This window comes from Saccostrea cucullata, unplaced genomic scaffold (assembly GCF_032062105.1).
Source record: "Saccostrea cucullata isolate Sc308-1 unplaced genomic scaffold, CSIRO_AGI_Scuc_v1 ctg2162, whole genome shotgun sequence".
Taxonomy (NCBI): Eukaryota; Metazoa; Mollusca; class Bivalvia; order Ostreida; family Ostreidae; genus Saccostrea; species Saccostrea cuccullata.
The window spans coordinates 60,035-81,287 of record NW_026934230.1 but is presented as its reverse complement, the minus strand read 5'-3'; the positions used below and the strand labels follow the sequence as shown (position 1 = coordinate 81,287).

Here is a 21,253-nt window from a genome sequence, read left to right as displayed (position 1 = left end):
ATATAATAAAAGGACTAGTTGGCTTGTGGTATAATTTCCTGTGTATCAAATACTGGGTCAAAATTAGTTGAAAAAAAAAGTTAGAATTTTCATTTATTTTTATAATTCATAGATATTAACTAAAATCTAAAAATTTTACTTGAAATAAGGTGAATATTACAAACAGTGATTTATCACAATAAAATTACAAACAATACAAATACGCAGTACATAATCACAGAAAGAAAACCCTATTTGTATGTGCTCAATTACCCTGAGTGCCTAGTTTATATTTAAAATTTGCTGCCCTCTGACGGCAATTAGTGACGTGTTATAGGCCTGAAAACTTGCTATGGCAAGAAAAGAAATATGATTTAGCAAAGAGAAAATAAACTATGTTACCTGTCTACGACTTTTCGGGACAACCCTCGTAGAAAAGAAGAGTCTTAAAAGCAATTTGAATGTAATATCTGCGAAGAAATATGGATGGGTTTTTTTTCTTGTCCCTACGAACTTGTTTTTGGAAACAAGTCATTTGGTATACAGCTGTACTCTATAATTATATCTCAAGGCGGTTGTGTACTTTTGTCTAATACGGTTACCACAATCCTGTGAAAGGTACACGATTTGGGGAACGGTATGCAAATAAAGTGGGCGGAGCATGTTTGCTTTAGGCCTTAACTGACTGCTAAAACTTAGTCCGATGTGAACGACTTTTGATGTGTTTTATGCACGTACATAATTATATTACCGTTATTAAAAAATGTAATTTATTTATTGTTCATATAAATTTAAGTTTCAATGAGTTTCTCTTTATCTAGGAAGTTTAAATGTTTTATTATGCAATTGTTTATCATAGTCTTGTATGCTCTTCTATGTCTCACTTTCAATTTAAAAATAAATTTACACTGCAGCAGTGATGGAGGAAAAATGAAAAATGAAAGGAAAAAAACAACGTCCCCCCGATCTCTTTGGCATTATGTATATACATGTATCTACTCAACAAAAAAAAAAGAAACGCATATTGTTTATCTCACCAAATAAATTTGAAAAAGTATATGGAACAACTATCTTTTCTATCATTGGATACCTGTGACCTATTTAAATTACATAATGGGCTTTTCAACCCCTGTTGTTGAATTATTTCTCTTGATTAATCATGTTTATGAAAATAGTGTTTTCCATGATTTCTTTTAATCTGGGGTCTATTTTCAATGAAATTATTGTATTTAGAGAAACAATAAACACTTCTATTAAACCCTTATGTATGCTTTGCTGAGAGGTCGCAAAGGATATATGGATTGGTTAAGAGTTAAGACGCATGCCTCTAAAGTTTGGAGGCAACGTCAATGACATCAACTTACGTTTCAATTTGGAACATAGGGCATGTTTGATTTTTATCACAACACACTCTAAAATCACTTTTAAAAACTAAAGTTTAAACTGAAACTTATATTTTCATGTTTAATCTGAATATCCGTTTCTTTTTTTTTTTCTTTTTTCTTTCTTTTTTTTTTTGTTGAGTATATTACGATACCCCCAAAAGTGAAAATCAAAAAAAATCTCATTAGTGTCAAAGTTTCACCCGCGCATCTGTCACATCCTTGATTCTCATTTGCATGGAGTTCATAAGAGTGATTATTTTTCAAACCCTGGCTATATTGGGCATGGGTACATGTAACCACGCCGAAAATTTAGTCAAACGACGCGCGCAAGCACCAGTGAAAGAACACAAGTACAGTTATTAATAAATATTGATTTAGCAATACCATTCAATTAATTGTAAGGCTTTTTCTAAGGTTCATCTTAAACAGAGTACAGGTCACCTGTTATTTATGTCTTTTGTTCTGTCCCTCCCCTTACCTGTTCATCATTCCCACCTAGCCAAACCAGTCACCTGTACCTTTTTTCAGAGTTTTGCATAAGTGGGAAGACACCGAGGGTCATTTTTCAACGTTGAATAGTGAGATCAAAGATGTTGAATTTAGACCTCAGTCCGTTGAAAACTGAGCCGGGTCGTGGAATTTTGGTCATGATACCAAAATTCAACAGCATAAAACATATATTTATGACTTGGTTTTCACAACTATGATTTAATCCATAGGCGTCGGGAACGGGGGAGGGATGCTTACCCCCTTTTCTTTGCAAAGATAGATAAAATATAGGTATTGAACAATGTGAAATTGGTTTAGCCCCCCCCCCCGCTTTCAACAGTCACGTTACAGAGTAGTCAAAGAAAGAAGAGTAAGTGGTAGTGTTTTTAAAAAAGTAATTGGATCCTACACCAAACCACCCGACCCCAATAGAATTTTCGGGTTTGGACTACTAGTTTGGACAATGGACAAATTTTCTTTTTCTCGTCAATTTTTTTTTCAGATTTGATTTTTTTTCTTTTTCATTTTGTTCCCTGCACATTCAATTTGCTTCCGACACCAATGTAATCAATGCACACTTAATTCAGTTATTCAGTTATATTCTTAGAATAAAAAATATTTTTAAAAAATGTTAAGTTTCAAAGTTACATGTAGCTTAAAATCGCAATATTTTGCGTAATATTTATTTTTAAAAAATGTATATTTGTATATATAAATCCTGAACATTAGTAAATATAGTTACAAAATATATAACTTATAATAACTTATAATGTCCAACTTGAAAATCGGATTTTTTCAAAATAAAAGGTTTAGTGATCTTTTCCGCATAGTTAATCAAACAGTTCAAAAACGAACCTCACAATTAATAAATATTTATTTTGTTAGTTAGAGGAAGTAAAAGGGGGTGATCTCCCCTTTTTGGGATTAGTACCATATATATTTGAAGAATGTGTTTTATTTTGGGTTTTTTTTAATCTATTTGTGACTGGACTAGCTGTTTTCTTCATTTTTGTAGTTTTTTAAATAAAAAAAAATGTTTGCCTTAGATACACAACCCTGACTTTCAGCATTATCTAATATTTGTAATAAAGTAGCCAAAATATAACATTGAAGCGGCCCTTCCATCCAATTAGAGAAGCATGGTTTGGTTTTCAACATTGGCTAGTTTCCCTTTCCACTTTTTGTTTGCATGTTTGTTTGTTTCGTTTCGTTTATTTATTTTGTTTATGGTTTTTTGTCACAATATTTCTTATGGTTTTGACACCATGCCCCCGCCTCCGAGAAAAACTCTAGTTGTTGATATCAAAGATGGCTGGAAGTGGGGCTTCTAGTCCATCCCAGACTTCTCATTCTCAAGTTATACTCCAAAAACGATCGATTTTGAGGCCGAGGCAGGCTACTGACAGATAAGTTTGTTACAGGGATTTCACCAACCTTGTTTAAAGTCAGCATTACATACATGCTATGGTCGCTATATCGATCTTATTACCTATCATTGGATTCATTTGGCCGATGTGTTTCATTCTAATTTTTAGGCTTTTAATTTTGTTATTTTTTATTCTGAATTTCACTAGATGGGATGTTCTGCCCACCTGAACAATATATATATACATGTAGGACTCACTTTCTAGTCACCAGATATCCAGGATTTTTGTTTTATTCCCTATTCATAGTTTTGTAGTTATTTATGGATGCTATGGATTTTAGAAAGTATTGTCAAAAAATAAAGTTGTCATGCTTGAGATAACTAAAATCGTGTATTGATCAAAATGTATATATATACAGGGGATTATTAAATAGGTTTATTTCTATAATTCTTGAAAAGGGAAATAATTGAATAATTGAATAATTGAAACCGAAATATAAATATAGAGATACTGATGAATCCCGTAAAACAACTTCCCAGTTAAAAAAAAATGTTCAAACTCTGAAGTGGGGTCAATATTCAACAGTGTCTATTTTCAACTTGTTGAGGTCATCGAGGAGAAAAAAATATCAGGCTGTTGAAAAATGACCCCGGGTATAAATTCAACGACTTTTGGTCTCAATTTTCAAAGGAGAAAAAAAACACCCCCAGTTCAATATTCAACTTTGAAAAATGAACCTGGGGTCAATATTCAACATTACACAAACCGTTCAAGGTAGCTCAGTCGGTAGAGCGCTCCCTCAGTGATCGGGAGGTCGTGAGTTCGAATCTCGGCCGCGACTGACCTAAGTCGATAAAAAATGGGTAGCAACTGTTCCTTCGCCATGCGCTCGGCACTTTGAAGTGAAAGTTGCGGGTCCTTCGGATGAGACCTTAAAAACCGAGACCCCGTGTCAGCGGCAGGCGTTGAGATCCCTCACTGCTCAATGGCCCTGAGTGCCGAGTATAGGTCAAAATTTGAAGCCCTTCACCGGCATACGGTGACGTCTCCATATGAGTGAAAAATTCTCGAGAGGAACGTTAAACAATATACAATCAATCAATCAATCAACATTACACTGGCCCAAAAACCAAAATTGCGCAAATGGTTTCATTCAGTTTTGGGTTGAATGTAATGATTATGATAGTCTAGTGTATTAATAGCGGTTTTTGTGGTAGTACGGTGGCAATTAAACAAGTGGCAAATAACCCGATCGAAACGTGTATTTTTTAAAAGATAAACTTGTTTTTATAGACGATTTTCACATTCCTAAGAGTTACCTCCTGTATGTCGGCGTAACGCTCAGTTTTCCAACTTTGTCCTTTGTAATTTACCTGTTGATATTTTAAATCGTCAAACGTTATCGGTCAATTTCGACCTGCACCTGTATTGCCAGAGTATGGGGCAACATAAAAAACATAATAAACATAGTCATACAGATTTTATTTTTTAAAATAGTGACCCATAAAGTTGGTAAGGTTATAAAGGGACAAGTTTATCTTTTTAAAAAGATAGGTGAGCTAGCGCCGTAGCAATTTTTAAACACAGAGAGGAAAATATCCGTGATCAAGTGATTTATTTTGCTGAATTCTTTAAGTTTTATCGAGGCTCGAGAGTGATAAAGCTACAACTATTTTGTGAAGTGTATTTTATAGACACATAGGTAAAGAAAAGAGGAGGGGGTGTTGACCTATTGGAGTTTTGGCGCAACGGAACATTTATGACTTTACTGGAAAGGGGGGAGACTCCATATAATATGGAGAAGATGCCGATTGAGGCATTGTATGAGCTGGGTAAAGAATAGACTTTCTTGGCAATTTAGTAAAGAAAATATAGATGCGAAGTATAGATTGCATGCATGGTCCTTTGTGTCATCTTTGTCAAGAAATGTTAGGTTAAAAGCCAGACACGTGAGAGTTTTTTTAATATAAATAATGGATTTATACGTTATTTTTAGTGTAAATTCTTGTTTCTGGGATATTTAAGATTGTCTGAATTGACCAATCAGAAATTATAGTCTGTCTCGGTGGTGCTTATATATAGACGTAAAAATAACCTCCCTTGTCTTTGTTTAGAGCAATCAAATAATGACCCGGGCTTTTCCGTCAGAAAAAAAACCCCGGAAAATTTGAAGTATTACAAATAAAGTGTAAGCTACACAATAAATAAATATAGTTGTTTAATGCTACAACATGATACAACGAAATTGTCATCGTTCGGTCTATCTAAAGTTGTTTTCACAGTTTTCCCAGAATGCACGACCCTAAAGCCGAGCATGCCTATTCAAGGAATTTGGACTAACGTAGTTGCTAGCGCTCGAGAGCGCTCTACAGTGCCTTCCGCCGACTGACCCCGGTTTGACCCTGCAAAGGGAATTACTTTTGTAAATGTGAATTTCGTTTATTCAGATACCAGTCTATGAGTACTGAACAAGAAAAATTATTGTCATGTAACAATCTTTCAACTATGAAAATATAACACTGGTCCACAAATGATTACATACATGTAGTTTGATCTTGAATTGAAAACATACATGTATCTATAAATAGAAACAGGTGATTTCCTTTCAAATACTTGAGTCGGCCGTTTCGTCGGTAAGGCAGCTATGTCTCTTTGTGTGGACCAATTTTATTTTTAGAGATTGCATTTTACAGGTTCGTGGGAACGTAATTTCGTTTATTCACATAAATCTACACAATGAAACACGTTGTTGTTTTGCTAGTATATGTATAGGATCACATTGGGTACGTTTTTTATCCAACAAGTTGTGCGTTTTATATCCCCGATATATAGCCTTGACGAGGGGATAAAAACACGCAACGAGTTGGATAAAAATCATATCCAACTACAAATCATAGGAGATTCTTTTTATCTCATGTTTAATACTTCACAACCGATGCTTTACAATTTTTTATATAGGGCCCCACTTTATTCAATAAATAAGGCATCATTTTTAGCTCACCTCAACGAAGTTGGGGGAGCTTATGTAATACCGTCGTCGTCGGTGTCGGTGTACTTCTATGTCCTATATTGATTAGACATGCATGGAAGATGTTTCTAGTGTGTTCCATTGTACTAGTGAAAGTTTCAGATGCTGCAATTTTAGCAAAGGAATGACCACGTTAATGTTTTTGGAGCAGGTTAACGTTTTTGGTGTAGGTCTCATTTTCGAGTAACTATATTGGTCGTCAAAAGCGTAGTATGATCGCAGTAGGGTCTGTGTAGCGTCGTAGTATGGTCTTCAATGTTTTAGCGGCAGCGTAGCGTAAACGCAGTAAACACGGCCGCTTTTTTTAGTAGAAGCGTGTTAGCAGCGCGTTTGACGTAGGGACATGGTAGTACGGTCGTATAAAATACCACTTGAATATACATTATTTTTTTCAGTTTTGGAACATGAAATTACGGAAATTCCAGATTTAAGACCATAATTTGCCAAATTGCTCTATTTAGACGCCGATCGGCTGCGATCAGCCCCGATCCAAAAAAATTCAGATCGTGGCTTGATCAGGATGACCGCCGTAGAGTCGCAGCTCTGTGTGAACGGGGGTTAAACCGTTTCTTCTCAGATTGTCCTCATCCTATACAGAGTCTCTGTCACTCAAATACTGCCTGTACTATTTGTACACACATACATTACTTGTTTGAGACATAATTTTTTCGATTCCTCAAACGTTTGTAGAGTTTATTCAGGATTTTCCCTAAGTAAAACATAAAAATGAATTGTTATCCGCTGCTCAGTGACGTTCTAAAATGCCATCTTTGTGTCGTTTCTTAATAAGGACTACCTATCTTCTCAAGTTGATTTCTTTTCAAAAAAGCAAAATATAAAACCATAATTTGACACAAAATTGATGTAGAAATTTTTAATTTGAATTTCTAGGTTGTTTTTCGTTTTTGCTCCATTTTACAGAGAATATGACTACAGACATTATTTAGAGCACTGTCTGTAACGTACTAAATTTTGTCCTGCTCCGCGATCAGATTTTTGCATTTTTAAAATCTGACAAAGTTTTGATAAAATCGTAATATCTTGAAAAAGAAATTAATACAAAACATTTGGATTTATTGTTAAAATATTTCTTTAATCTACCAAATTTGGATAACATATGACGTCAAATAACAGAGATATGATAGTTGTCCACGAAGTTTCGAACAACTTTTATGCACTTTGAAATTATTAATTCTTTTTTAAAGTGCAAAATCTTTTAAAGTGCGTTGTAGCACACGTCTTACCATCGCAAATACTCTTCTTGTCTTCGACCAGTAGAGCAAAAAATGATTTATAAATCTATAAATCCACTTTATGTAAAATGAATTAAAACTCTATCTGATCTCAGTAATCCACAAAACTGAAAAAATTACACATTTTCAGTTAATTATATTTACACTCTGTATGGGGTTTAATACAGGATAATCACAAACTTAAGGTTTTTAATTTTGATTGATGTCAGGCGAGCTTATCAGGAACTTGAGTTTTCAATAACTTCAAAATTGCACATTTTCTAAACTTCCGGTTTCCAAATTCTGCTTGGACATCCGTTTTAAAATTTCCAAATTCTGTTTTCAAATTTCTATCGTCTAATTGCACACTGTTTAATGAAGATTGAATGTTACTTTGTTGATTTTGCACATCTGTTATTGACATTTGCAATTTCAACAGTATTGCTTCTAGACTGGATTCAGACAAAGGATTACTTTGTTGTGATAACTGAGAACTAAAAGGATTTTCCGACGCTCTAGTGGTGTTTTCAGAGGACAATGAAGGACCTGGCTTTAATATACGAGGAAGACCAAACGAATCTAAAATTCTGGTCATTGGTGTCACAAAACACGACCCTTAGGTTGAAGAGCCAATAGCCATCCCAATACTGCTTAGTGTCTTATCAGGGTTAATACAAAACACAAAGGCTCCAGAATCACCAAGCTCAAAAAACGTACCGTTGGGAAGGCTTTGAATTTCAATTTGATTGCACATCACAGCAAGTGTATTGTCAGGCAAGTTTCCAGTATCGTCCACAAAGCGGATATGTGATCCATTATAAAAGAGCTTTCCAATTGTGAATCCTGTTTTACTTCGTTATTTAATGACCTTGTCTGATTTACCTGAAATTTTGTTGCTAACTTTAAGAACAGGGTCAGCATCTGGTATTCTAACAACTTCTCCTGTAAATATTGGTGGTCTATTTGGGTCAAATCCTGGAAATAAAAAAAATAAAATGCTATTCAGAATGTTAAAAAAAATATCGTTTTATGTTCATTATTTCACAAGAGACAGACGACTATATTTACATACAAGCTTTACATTTTAAATCTCGTTTGTTCATTTTATTTTGTTTAAACATTGAGAAAAAATAGACTTCAAGAACAAGAGGCCCACACCTCTCATCGCTCACCTGAGCACAGTGGCTAGAAAAAAAATCAAAAATCAATCAAGTATTGAGAAAGCTTAAATGCATAAGTGGCCCCGACTTAACCATAGAAGGGATTTTAAGTTATTTTGATTAACTTGAATCTACACGAACTACAATAACTTACATACTGTCCCTAAAACGTTCTTCTTTCCCATTTTTCCGTTTGCTCACCGTTCGTTCAGCATGCGTTCGCTCTCCGTTAACAGAATATCTTATGAAAAATTATAAGAATCTTTATTTGATACAACAGATATCTGAGAATTTAGAGAGTCTCTCTCTCTCTCTTTCTCTCTCTCTCTCTCTCTCTCTCTCTCGTTAATTTCTCTGCTCAATAAAAACTATGGCTGCACATTACTTATTTAGTTTGGAAAATTCGATCTATTACAAGAAGGATATGGAGATAATGAACAGTATTCAATCTCAAAGTCCATAAAACAATACATGAGAGCAGAGCAAATACGGACCCCCGAAACATCAGAGGTTGGATCAGGTGCCATGGAGGAGTGAGCACCCCCTGCCGATCGGTCACACCCACCATGTGCTCCTTGTCATGATCAGGAAATAACGGAAAAATCGGTCGTCAATTCAGTGTATAAATAATGGAGTAACAATTGGTATGAAAAACGTCAGTCAGCATTTGACTCAATGATAAACTGTATTTGCTAACAAGGTCATCGTATCGACCATAGAACTTACGAAATGATGACTTTAAACGAGACTGCTGATATTCATGTTTCATCAACTTGCTTGTCAATATTTTACCTCGTTTCAGAAATCGTTCATACGTAGAGCATGTAGAGAGATTTAAACTACACGCGTTCGGTACTGCAACAAATGTAAATGTTTTACGGCAATTAAAATCGTGTTATAAAAATAAAAACATAGGTACATACAACTGTATATGTACAGAAAAAAAATGTTTTTTATTATTTATTCATTTATTGTTTATTTATATTAAAGCACATGAAATTATTATTATAGAATAATAGAATAATTTCACTGCAAGAAAAAGATTGGAGGCATTCCAAATAAATCTTTCATCTTGCGTTCACCGTTCGTTCACCGTTACCTTTGCACTCGGGTTCGCGTTCTGCGTTCACTCAGCGTTCACCGTTCGCACATCGTTCACCAAGTTGCGTTCAGCGTTCGCACATCGTTCAGTCACCGTTCACTCTGCGTTCGTTCACCGTTCACTCTGCGTTCGTTCACCGTTCGCTCACCGTTCGTTCACCGTTCGTTCAGGTGGGAATGTAGAACGTTTCAGGGACTGTATATCTTTGACTGACTTCAGCTTTTTCCCTGTTAGTTTGAACTTTCATTTAGGTCCTACCTCACCATGGAAAGTTATGATTTGAACACATTTGAATCTACACCAACTGATTATGCTTCCATATAAATATAACCAATTATGCCTTTGTTGGTTTTGAAAAAGAAAGTTTTATAGAAAAAATTCCAGCATATTCTTATGGAAAACTTTGCTCGTCCATTGTGGCCCGCTGAATTTATTCAAACAAACTTGAATTTACACTGCATGCAAATGCTTCCACATTATTTTCATCTTTCCTGATCAGGACCAAGTGTTCTTTAGAAGATTTTTAAACATGCAACCAAATGTTCACTATTTATTATATCCCCTTGAAAGTTGCCCTCCACTTGAACAAAATGAAATCCCCTTGACCAAAGTATTCTTTGTGCCAGTTTTGGATGAAATGGGTCCAGTGATTACTGTAAACATCGCAATCTAATCAAGTGATAAATAATAGTCATTCATTTTCAATTAACAACTAATTGCCACTTTGTGACCGTTTACTGTTTTTACATATATTCAATATAATTTTAAAATGTAACATACTTATATTTTAATACGAAATCTACTCTAACATAACTAAATCGGTAAAAATGTAACTTTAAATTACATTTAGACTGTTAGTAACTGAATCTTTTTTTTTAATGTAATATACCTAAATAAAGCAAAAATAAGGGTGTTTTCGTAAGAAAAGAAGTATGAGTGAGCTTAAACCTCGCTAAATTATTTTCATATTATAGATTAAGGAAAAATTACATGTAAGTTTTACCTAGGCAGGTCTTAAGGTATCCGACTCATAATATTCACTTTGTCAGATTCACTGAATTTGAATGCACAGAATACTCAGTATATGCGGCATAGACCATCTTTTTTGTTTAGTACCTATATGTAAGAACGAAATGTGTCCTAATTTTTACCTTGACCTGTTCTTGAAGTGTTATTCCCCTTTGCTTTTATCAATAAATATTAATTCTTAAAAATATTTGGTAATTTTTTTTTTTCAATTTTAAAACGTATTATTTATCTTTCCATTAAAGCATTTTTTGACATTCTTAGTATTTCATTTTCTATTTTCAAAAATTTGCTTGTCCCCATAGACGTATGGAAGTGCAAGTACATAGTACAACCACGCCATGTTGTGCATTGACTGCTGGGAATGCCATCCTATATATATAGTCGATAGAGAGATAGTGCGATGACACGATGTCGATAGCGCGATAAAGCAATAACGATGACACGATATACAGTGTAGCATCGCATCATCACAATCGCGCAATCGCATCATTACTATCGAACGAATGGCATCATCGCTATCGTGCAATCACGTCATCGCATTATCGTTTCAACGTACCATCGATTCATCGTCGTCGGGCTATCGCTCCATCGCATCATCGTCATCGCATTATCGCTCCATAGCTTCATCGTTATCGCACCATCGCTTCATCGTCATCACATTATTGCATCATTGCACCATCGACTCAAATCTTGATGGTGCGATGATGCAATAGTTAACAGCGTGCCCCTATCCGGATTCCATATAGACCTCATAGCATTTGTTTTTTTATTATAAAACGTATACGTATTATTTATCTTTCTACTAAAGCATTTTTTGACATTCTTAGTATATCAATTTTTATTTTACATTTGATTGTTCCCTTAGACCTCATAGCATTCTTCAATAATGAATAAAAAAAACAACTCCTGGACAGGTAAAGCCTTGTCTACTATAAACTTCTTTGAATCAGTAACAGAGATCAGAGTACTTGTATTTAAAATATTAAAAGCTTAGACATTTATGTCTTTGTATGGGTGTGAAACCTTATGCAAACAATTATAATATACCTATGACCCTAATTACTGTTAATCACTTTTTATTCGCGAGAACTTTATTTTCGCGTAATTACGCGATCGAGACAATGTGCTCGCGAAAATTTTATTCTCGCGTATAATACGGTAGTATTCCTTAAGATTGTATAGAGCAATACCCACAATTCGTGAAAATTTTGTCTCGCTAATCAAGTTTCAATGATTTTCTGGCGAAAATAAGGTGTCGCGAAAGTTTAGTGATCTACAGTGTCAAAAACTTAACAAGCTTTATGTTACTAGTCCTTTGTTGCCTTAACAAAACGATGAAACATTCAACAACTTACCTGCTGAATAAAGTTGATTAGTAACAGGAAATACAAATTCCTTCACAGTTGGGTCAAGTTTAATCAAAGCAGCATCAACTGATTTGTTAACAGATGAAAACGGAAAACATTTGTTCATAATATCACCACAAACGTGAAATTTATGCAGTTTTTTATCGAAACATTCTACATTTAAATCCAGCATATACTTATTTATTTCTTCATTTGGTATTTTCAATTCATCTGATGAAAACAACATGAGCACACGTAATCAACCCAACTGAACCATCTGACAAATCAACAAAACCCCCAATGCTTCCATTTTCAATTTATATACCTTGGACTTTGGCTTCATATTGCCAGATTCCTCAATACACCTAGTCCCAGAATGATTCCCAATACCATACTCTGCAGGACTCCTAGTTCCAGAAAGACTCGCAATCCCAGACTCCGCAGGACTCCCAGAAATACTCCTCGTCCCAGAAACACTCTTAGTCCCAGAAAGAGTCCTAGTCGCAGACTTTACAAGACTCCCAGTTCCAGAAAGTCTCCCAATCCTGGACTCATTATCCTTTTCATGAGTTCCTAAGCAAGAGTTGAAGAAATGTTTATTTCAATTAAGAATACACTGTATATAAAATTACAAATTGTTCTATTGCAAATTAATATTATATGTTATGCAAACAGTAAAAAAATATTTTAATCATGTTATTTCTTAAAAGCAACAAGCATTACAAAATTGGAAAACTAGAAATAAAATTTCAATTGAATATAACTTGAAATTGATATGTGATTGAATCTACCCTTCAGATCGAATCTGCTCTTCGGAAATTGTATTTTTTGATCAAATGAACAACTTCATGCAATACTCCAGAAAACCTCTGAAAACAATATCTTTCTAATCAAGTATCTAGTTTAATTTCTGAGATGTTATTGTTTAGGCTGCTGTTAAATAGACAGGCAAAGCAATTTATCATTAAATTTTAATTTCTAGACAATAATCGGCCCCGTGGGGATCCGGGTTAGAATAGGTCCTCAGTACCCCCTTGCTTGTCGTAAAAGGTGACTAAATGGGGCGGTCCTTCGGACGAGACCGTATAAACCGAGGCCCCGTGTCACAGCAGATGTGGCACGATAAAGATCCCTCCCTGCTCAAAGGCCGTAAGTGCCGAGCATAGGCCTTAATTTGCAGCCCATCACCGGCAATGGTGACGTCTCCATATCAGTGAAATATTCTGGAGAGGGACGTTAAACAGTATACAATCAATCAATCAATCTAGACAATATTCGAATGAAATATTCATTGAAACAAGTAGTCTCTTACAAATTTGTAGCCCTATTGGTTTGTACTTAACACAAACGAAGATAAAAGTAGAACTAGGACTTGAAATTTTTCATTGGCAATGATCTGGTTTCTGACCAGAAGAGTTAAAATTACTCTATAAAAAAATATATACATTTATGTTACATTCAACTCTAAATTCTCAAATAAGAAATACTTAGAAATACAAAAGTAAAAGAGCAGTCAAACCGATATACCCTCAAAAGTTCATCATGAATCTTACTTTATTGAAAGCATGAAGATCAATACGCAGTTTTGAGGTTTCAATAAAGTAAAGCATAAACTATAATATAGACCTAAGGTACACGTTCTTTTTGCAGAATCTATAGATGTGTTAACTTATGCGTTTTTATTGATAAAATAAAGTGTGAAGCATTAGAATAAGATTTGGGTGACATAACTATAATATTCCCGTCTGTTAGTCCTATATGTCGCCGGTTAAAAGAGACCAAAAGTAACCCCCCCCCCCATATTTTTTTTTACAAGAGCAGCTAGTAAAGATAAAAAAGTAATTCTGACTGTCTGAAGTGTAAACTTTTTCTTGCATTCGTTCTTGTCCAATCAAAACACAGAGTATCCGAAAAATTAAGTAAATATAAAATTATATGAGAATCACATACAAATACACATACTGGAAATTTTTATCTTTTCTTCATACTCTTTTGTTGTCTGTTTTGTTTCTTGGAATTTCACAGATATGAATGATTCAGAGTCGTTGGGAACTGTAACCTGTTTCTCTCTGCGTTGTTGTAAATGTTTGAGAGGATAAACAGAGAAAGCAGATCCTGTCATCTTTTTCTCATCAGTGTTTGTGACATCTGTGACTGAGTAAATTATTCATAATTACCGGTAGCATAAGTAATTTAACACAAAAAGTTATTTTAAAGTGTAAGAACTGAAATTTAAACTTAGTTAATAGTACATTCAAAGTTTAATTGGACAGTAAAGGGAAAAAAACAAGAAACCTATGTGAATATTGCTTAATTAATGTTCATTAGCTTCCCAATTCATGATATGACATGACAGATAAAAGCAGACACATCAGTATGAACAGGTATTTGTATACTAGTATGCACCTCAAACAAGTCTGACCAAAATAGCATTTACTTTGGTAAATCAGTAAAACTCTAACATTAATTAATTATGTACCTTAGTAAAAGAAAATTCATTTTTATTTTCAGTAGAATATCATATCATTACAAGTAACTTAGCAAACCTGTTATCTCTTGAATTCCTTTGTTTTTATGCCCTATTTATTCTTTAGACATGCCACATTCCATAAAAACTGGAACATTAGAGTCCATATCATATTTGTCTGCTGTATCTGTGGGATGTTTCACACATTTCATGTTCTGTTCTGGAGGGTCTGCTTGAATTTTGAAATTATTAGTACATGTATTACTCACTATATATGCACAAAGTCAATTCCTAACCCAAATTATTTTAGTTATATACATAGATAATCATAATTAATTGTAATTAAAACATATCCATGTACTTGTTGTTGTCTGTTTGAATTTTGAAATTATTAGTACATGTATTACTCACTATATATGCACAAAGTCAATTTCTAACCCAAATTATTTTAATTATATTCATAGATAATCATAATTAATTGTAATTAAAACATATCCATGTACTTGTTGTTGTCTGTTTGAATTTTGAAATTATTTGTACATGTATTACTCACTATATATGCACAAAGTCAATTCCTAACCCAAATTATTTTAATTATATTCATAGATAATCATAATTAATTGTAATTAAAACATATCCATGTACTTGTTGTTGTCTGTTTGAATTTTGAAATTATTTGTACATGTATTACTCACTATATATGCACAAAGTCAATTCCTAACCCAAATTATTTTAATTATATTCATAGATAATCATAATTAATTGTAATTAAAACATATCCATGTACTTGTTGTTGTCTGTTTGAATTTTGAAATTATTTGTACACGTATTACTCACTATATATGCACAAAGTCAATTTCTAACCCAAATTATTTTAGTTATATTCATAGATAATTATAATTAATTGTAATTAAAACATATCCATGTACTTGTTGTTGTCTGTTTGAATTTTGAAATTATTAGTACATGTATTACTCACTATATATGCACAAAGTCAATTTCTAACCCAAGTTATTTTGGTTATATTCATAGATAATTATAATTAATTGTAATTAAAAAATTTCCATGCACTTGTTGTTGTCTGTTTGAATTTTGAAATTATTAACACATGCATTACTCACTATATATGCACAAAGTCAATTTCTAACCCAAATTATTTTAATTTAAATTCATAGATAATTATAATTAATTGTAATTAAAACATATCCATGTACTTGTTGTTGTCTGTGTTTTCTTTCACAATTTAGAAAGATTGCAAGTTTCAAAGAATCTGAAATAATTTGGGGGGGGGGGGGGCTAAAGATTAGTTTTACCTTTGAGGAGAAAAAAAATCGAAATAATTATTGTAGTGAAACATATGGAGAAAATGAAGAGTATTCAAGATCAAAATTCCATAAAGCAATATAAAATAGAAGCAGAGCACACACGGACATACTAAATATCAAAGGTTGGATCAGGTGCCATGGAGGGGTGAGCATCCTCTGCTGACCGGTCACTCCCTCAATGTGCTCTCATTGTCATGATTTGGAAATAATAAAAACATTCGTCGTCATTTCAGGATAGAAATGATGGACAAACAATAAGTATGAAAAACGTCTATCGACAATGATAAATTATATTTTCTGACGAGGTCATTGTATTGATCAAAGGACTTACCAAAAGGATTATTTAAACGAGTTGTATATTTCAGAATAAGTTAAAAGGTATTTCTTATATATTTCTATTTCAAGCTTTGATCATTGCTCATAATGACCCAATCCTATCCATGGGCTCATGATTTAAACTTAATTACACTACATGTGTATGGAAACCTGGAAGGTTGCTTCACATCAATAACTGTTAATGGTTTCACTGTCCCTCATATGGTTTTTAAAGCTAACTATTTGAAATACATAGATAAAACTTAAATCGTCTATAATGGCCTTGACCTACCTTGGAAAATCATAATTTGCATCTGTGAGTAAAATGAAGAAGTTTAACTGCTTTTTTTTTCATACAGGGTTTCAAAAAAAAATCCATTCAAATTTAAATACTCCAGAAGTCGAAGGATATTTGCACAATAAATGAATTCACACAATGAAATATTCAAAACACATTTTCACAAGACACGCGGTAATTACTGGAAGTTCTACATGTATGAACCAATATGATGGACATGCATAGTTCCAATATTCCAGTAATTTTTTTTGTATGATTTTGTTAAAAACAATTATGACATACATGTATAATATTGAAATACATGTATTTATGTGCATTGTAATCATCTTAAAGCTGAACATGACTCGTAAATAGGCATACGGCATTATCGATATCATTATCTACTATACTTCAACACTAGGGTATACTTGTCGCATTCGTCACACCTGACTGCTATATTGTGACGGTTATCATCGTGGAATGGCAACCAATGTTCGTGCTGGTTGTCTTGCATTACCTTAGTTTACATTTTATTCCAGTTATGTGTATCTTGTATACTGCACTGACTTGTACAACTATAATTGTAAAATTTGGTATCTTACTTTCCTGCATTAGACGAAGTATTACGTAATTATTCTCGCTACCGAGTGCTGTGTAGCATACGTCCGTCTACAACGGCGTCAACTGATTACACTGCACAGTGACCAAATCCTGCCCTTTATGTAGGGATCCGCAGAGTGGCAAGAATCGGGAGCAAAGATGGCGGACACATTCCTTTCACGAATCGTGTTTAGCTTTAAATTCATATGATTAATATATATGTCAATAAATATTATTTTAATTATTTAACTGGATGACAGGAATTATCTTATTGTTTTGCTTTTAATAATTACAAGTATGCTAAAAATACAAAGTAAATACGTAAAAAATAACAAATTAAAAATTAGATCCACTATATGAAAAGAGGAGACAATAATTCACTGAATAAACTAAACATTGTTTTTAAATTGTATCATATGGAGTCTTTTTATGATGAATTATGGCACAAAAATATTTTTGTATAATATCTGCTTTTGTACTACACAGTATATACTGTCCACATCTGTAATAGGAAGTGACCATTCTCATCTACGATATGTACAGACCGAGTGATAAAATCACCCACCAGAATGTGGGACTGTTTGTCTGTACAGATCCCTAGTGGTCGTATTCGTGACCCCAATGGATGTCCTGTGTAGGAGAAGCGATATTTACCATCACGATCTGTCACCACTACAGCATGGTTATAGTCAGACACAATAACATCTCCATTGCAGTTCTCTGTGATGTAGATAGGTTCTCTATACATCCCCTGACCTGTGTTTTTGACGTGCTGTATTGTCTGGATGTTTTTTCTTCTGGAGCTATACCGTACTACCTTACCTGTCTCTGTATCAGTATTATACATCCCGACTAGCAAGTCTCCAGTGGAAAGGGAGCTGTGGACACACACTGATCTCCATGGTGCTATCCTGTACTTTATTATTGTAGGATTCACTTTGTTCTCTGTAGACAGTTTAATGATGTTATAATTCCTGTCTATATAAATTAAATCAAAGTCACTGTTCACAGTGTGCCCTCCCCATAAATTTTCTTGGAATATCTGTCAGATGATATAGCATATCATCCACGGTGTTTGATAAGATGAGATTGTTTTGACCATCACTAATCCAGAACCGGTCAGGTGTCACACAGGAAATGTGATCACAATGAACAACACCTTTCACTCTGACATATTTCTGTAACACAAAACTAGACATCATTCACAGTGTATGTCCAAATCGTCTTTTTGCTGTTGATTCATAACATGACAGATTTATGTGTTGATTTCCTTAGTCAGGAAGATTTCTCTGTAAATAACAACATTGTACTATAATAATGCCTACGTTATTAATGTCCTACTGTACAATCAATGTTATTATCTAAATTGATAACTTGAATAGCTTTGGTTTAATTTCATGTGTAAATGTAATTTACCTGTTTCTTTAATATTCTGCATGATAACTTATTTATATATCTTTTTCCACACTTTGAACATAGAATTTAGTCAAACACAATAAATACATGAAATTTTTATAAATGACACAGTTATATAAATAACAGTAATTTATTCTACCAAACTGATTTTCTTTTGTCGCAGTTCTATTGAACTGTTATACATCTATATCCTGAAAACAGACGGGAAAATAAGTGACCGCTAGAATATTTTCCTAAAACTCGTTTTCACTCCTGTAGGTCATATGCTAACTACTGTCCGTATATAAGCTTAATGGTGCGACGTCTGGGATGATCTCAGAAACTGGAGATGCAACCCGAACGTCTGATGTATCTAAACAAGAAATCCATTGGTCTCTAATTTATTCATATGCGCTGCATAGCAAAAGCAATTAAGATTGGATAATATTCTTGAAATAAAAACTTCTAAATGATTTTTGAGAATTGCACGACCGTGCACAAAGATGCACTGATGCACTCAAGAAAACTGAATGGAGAATCTGATGACCCAATCTATTAAGGAGATAACTGATTACTCAAAATGAATAACCCTGTGGTTACATCATTTCATTCCAAAAAGAAATAAAAAATATTAAAGATTTAACAAATACTTGTTTTATGCTGTCATGTATGTATATCGGGTTCCATTGTTCTCCGTATCTATCTGCTTGTCAATATTGATGTAAATTACGTATTATATGATATATATGAACATGTACACTCATCCTATATTTTTATCTACCCTGTGTAAACATAATAGCATCAAATCAACCCAACTTGGACGATTTACTTGCTATAACTGTGTGCAGTTTTCATACTAAACTGATTAATTGAAGTTCAGGATATATAACTACATTAGGGTACATGTATCATCAGATGCTCTACTTAGGACTCAAACCTATTGAAAACATTTGACGTTGTGAAAAAGAAATTACTTTTGGAATTTGGAATAATACAAACATTAAAAAAGCAAATTATGACGGTTTTACCTTTTCTACTACTTAAAAGTCAAATTAAACTTGCTTTTCGCTCTCTTGTTGCGTGTGTTTAAAAATTAAGTACTGTTCTACTGTACTGTTAAGAAGTTTATTACAGATACATGTATGTTCTATTTACTGTGAGGTATTTAAACATGAGAGATGGCTGAAATAGATTTTGCCTGCTGCCAAATCCTGTTTACTTTTTCTGTGAAAAAAATTTTGTATTACAAATTAAACATGAGAGTGTTTTTCTGCATATTTACGCCGTTCTGTATAATCATCAATCGATAAAATTTGATGTACAGCTCAATGCACTTTTGAAAGTCACATGGATTTCCGCACAAAATAAAGTCACATTCTTATTGCAATAAAGCATAGAATTATCGAGTTTCAGTACAAGACATAACCCCAATAGTATAAAAGTGTTTCATGTTAAAGGTGCACATTCTTTAAAATCATTATCTTTTGTTTTAAAAGTCAGTGGTCTAAAAGGAAATTTATTTATAAATTGTATGATGTTAAATGTGTATTATTCTATTATAGGTTTTTACAAATTAATTTAGGGAACTCTCTTTGATACTATTTGGTTGAAATGTTCAAATTTACTATTTAAAAATAAGTATTTTTCGAGGTACTTTACACATTTTCCATACTTGTCTTGGTTTTGTCGAAATTCAGTGCCGAAAAATGCCAAACTGCATAAAGAAATCGTGTAAAAGGAGAGGATAAAAAAGTATTGTTTATCTTTCAACAAAGTAAATTGTAAATATCGAAAAGAGAATTCTTTTACATTCATGGTCTGAATCTTCGAAATGTTGCGTTGGAAGGTATCTTTCATGATGCTAGACTTGATTTCAAGAAGTTAACCTGAAAAATGCCATCTTTTTAACATGAAAAGCAGTCGAACAAATGAGATATACTTCTATCCTCTTGCGCCTTAATGTCATATTAATGTACAGAAAATACAGAAGTTACATGAACTACACTGTTTCTGTATTAAGGCAAAGCAAACGTATGCTTTAAAATGAACGGATATAAAGACGGTTGCATTTGACGAGAAACATGGAAAAAAACATTTGGAAACTCTCATAATATATCAAAGAAGAGCATATAAAATTCTACCAATTATTATGTGTGAAATATGTTTAAAGTAATGGGATATGATCAAATTAAGTTATAAGTCATTTTCAAAATATATTTTGTTGTCACATTACACAATTTTCGCATTATAACGATGTTACCTTAATTTGTGCGAAAAAGCCATGTGAGTTTAAAAAGTGTGCTGAGCTGTAGTCTGTATAAATATGAACAGATTAAATATCGAACGAGGGTCTGCAGTTATTGATATACTCAATTTCAAGATAGTACGGATCCGTCATGTTACTGAAATTGATACAGGCATATGTATACCGTATAAGTAGAACTTTTAGCGAGAGGTTAACTTTGGTGTTATTAGCTAGCGTGCCGAGATCGCTAAAATTGAATACCGCTAGAAATTAATTGCATTTTATTTCTTATAACTTTATTAACGTACATTTTAAAATCGCTAAAATAACATCTCGCTAAAAATAAATTGCCAGTTTTTCAGGACAATCGCTTAATTTGCGTCTCGCTAAAATTTCCACTTAATCGGTAATAGATAATGAGAGATAGAGTCCTATTTAATGATAAATACATTGTAATGAAAATACAGTAATAAAATTTGTCTCTGTTTTGAAATGGAAAGGTTTTGGATGAG

General features: G+C 33.4%; 1 protein-coding gene across 1 annotated transcript; it reads right to left on the bottom strand.

The window, feature by feature from the left end:
* Positions 1 to 17,579: 17,579 nt before the first annotated feature.
* LOC134240241 (tripartite motif-containing protein 3-like) lies at positions 17,580 to 17,948 on the bottom strand. The gene has a single exon (XM_062722333.1). The coding sequence runs from the start codon at positions 17,946 to 17,948 to the stop codon at positions 17,580 to 17,582; it is 369 nt and encodes a 122-aa protein (XP_062578317.1).
* Positions 17,949 to 21,253: the final 3,305 nt, after the last annotated feature.

What these genes read in the sequence shown, in the direction of transcription:
- LOC134240241 (XM_062722333.1), bottom strand. Translation starts at nt 17,948, where the DNA reads ATGTATAATACTGATACAGAGACAGGTAAGGTAGTACGGTATAGCTCC.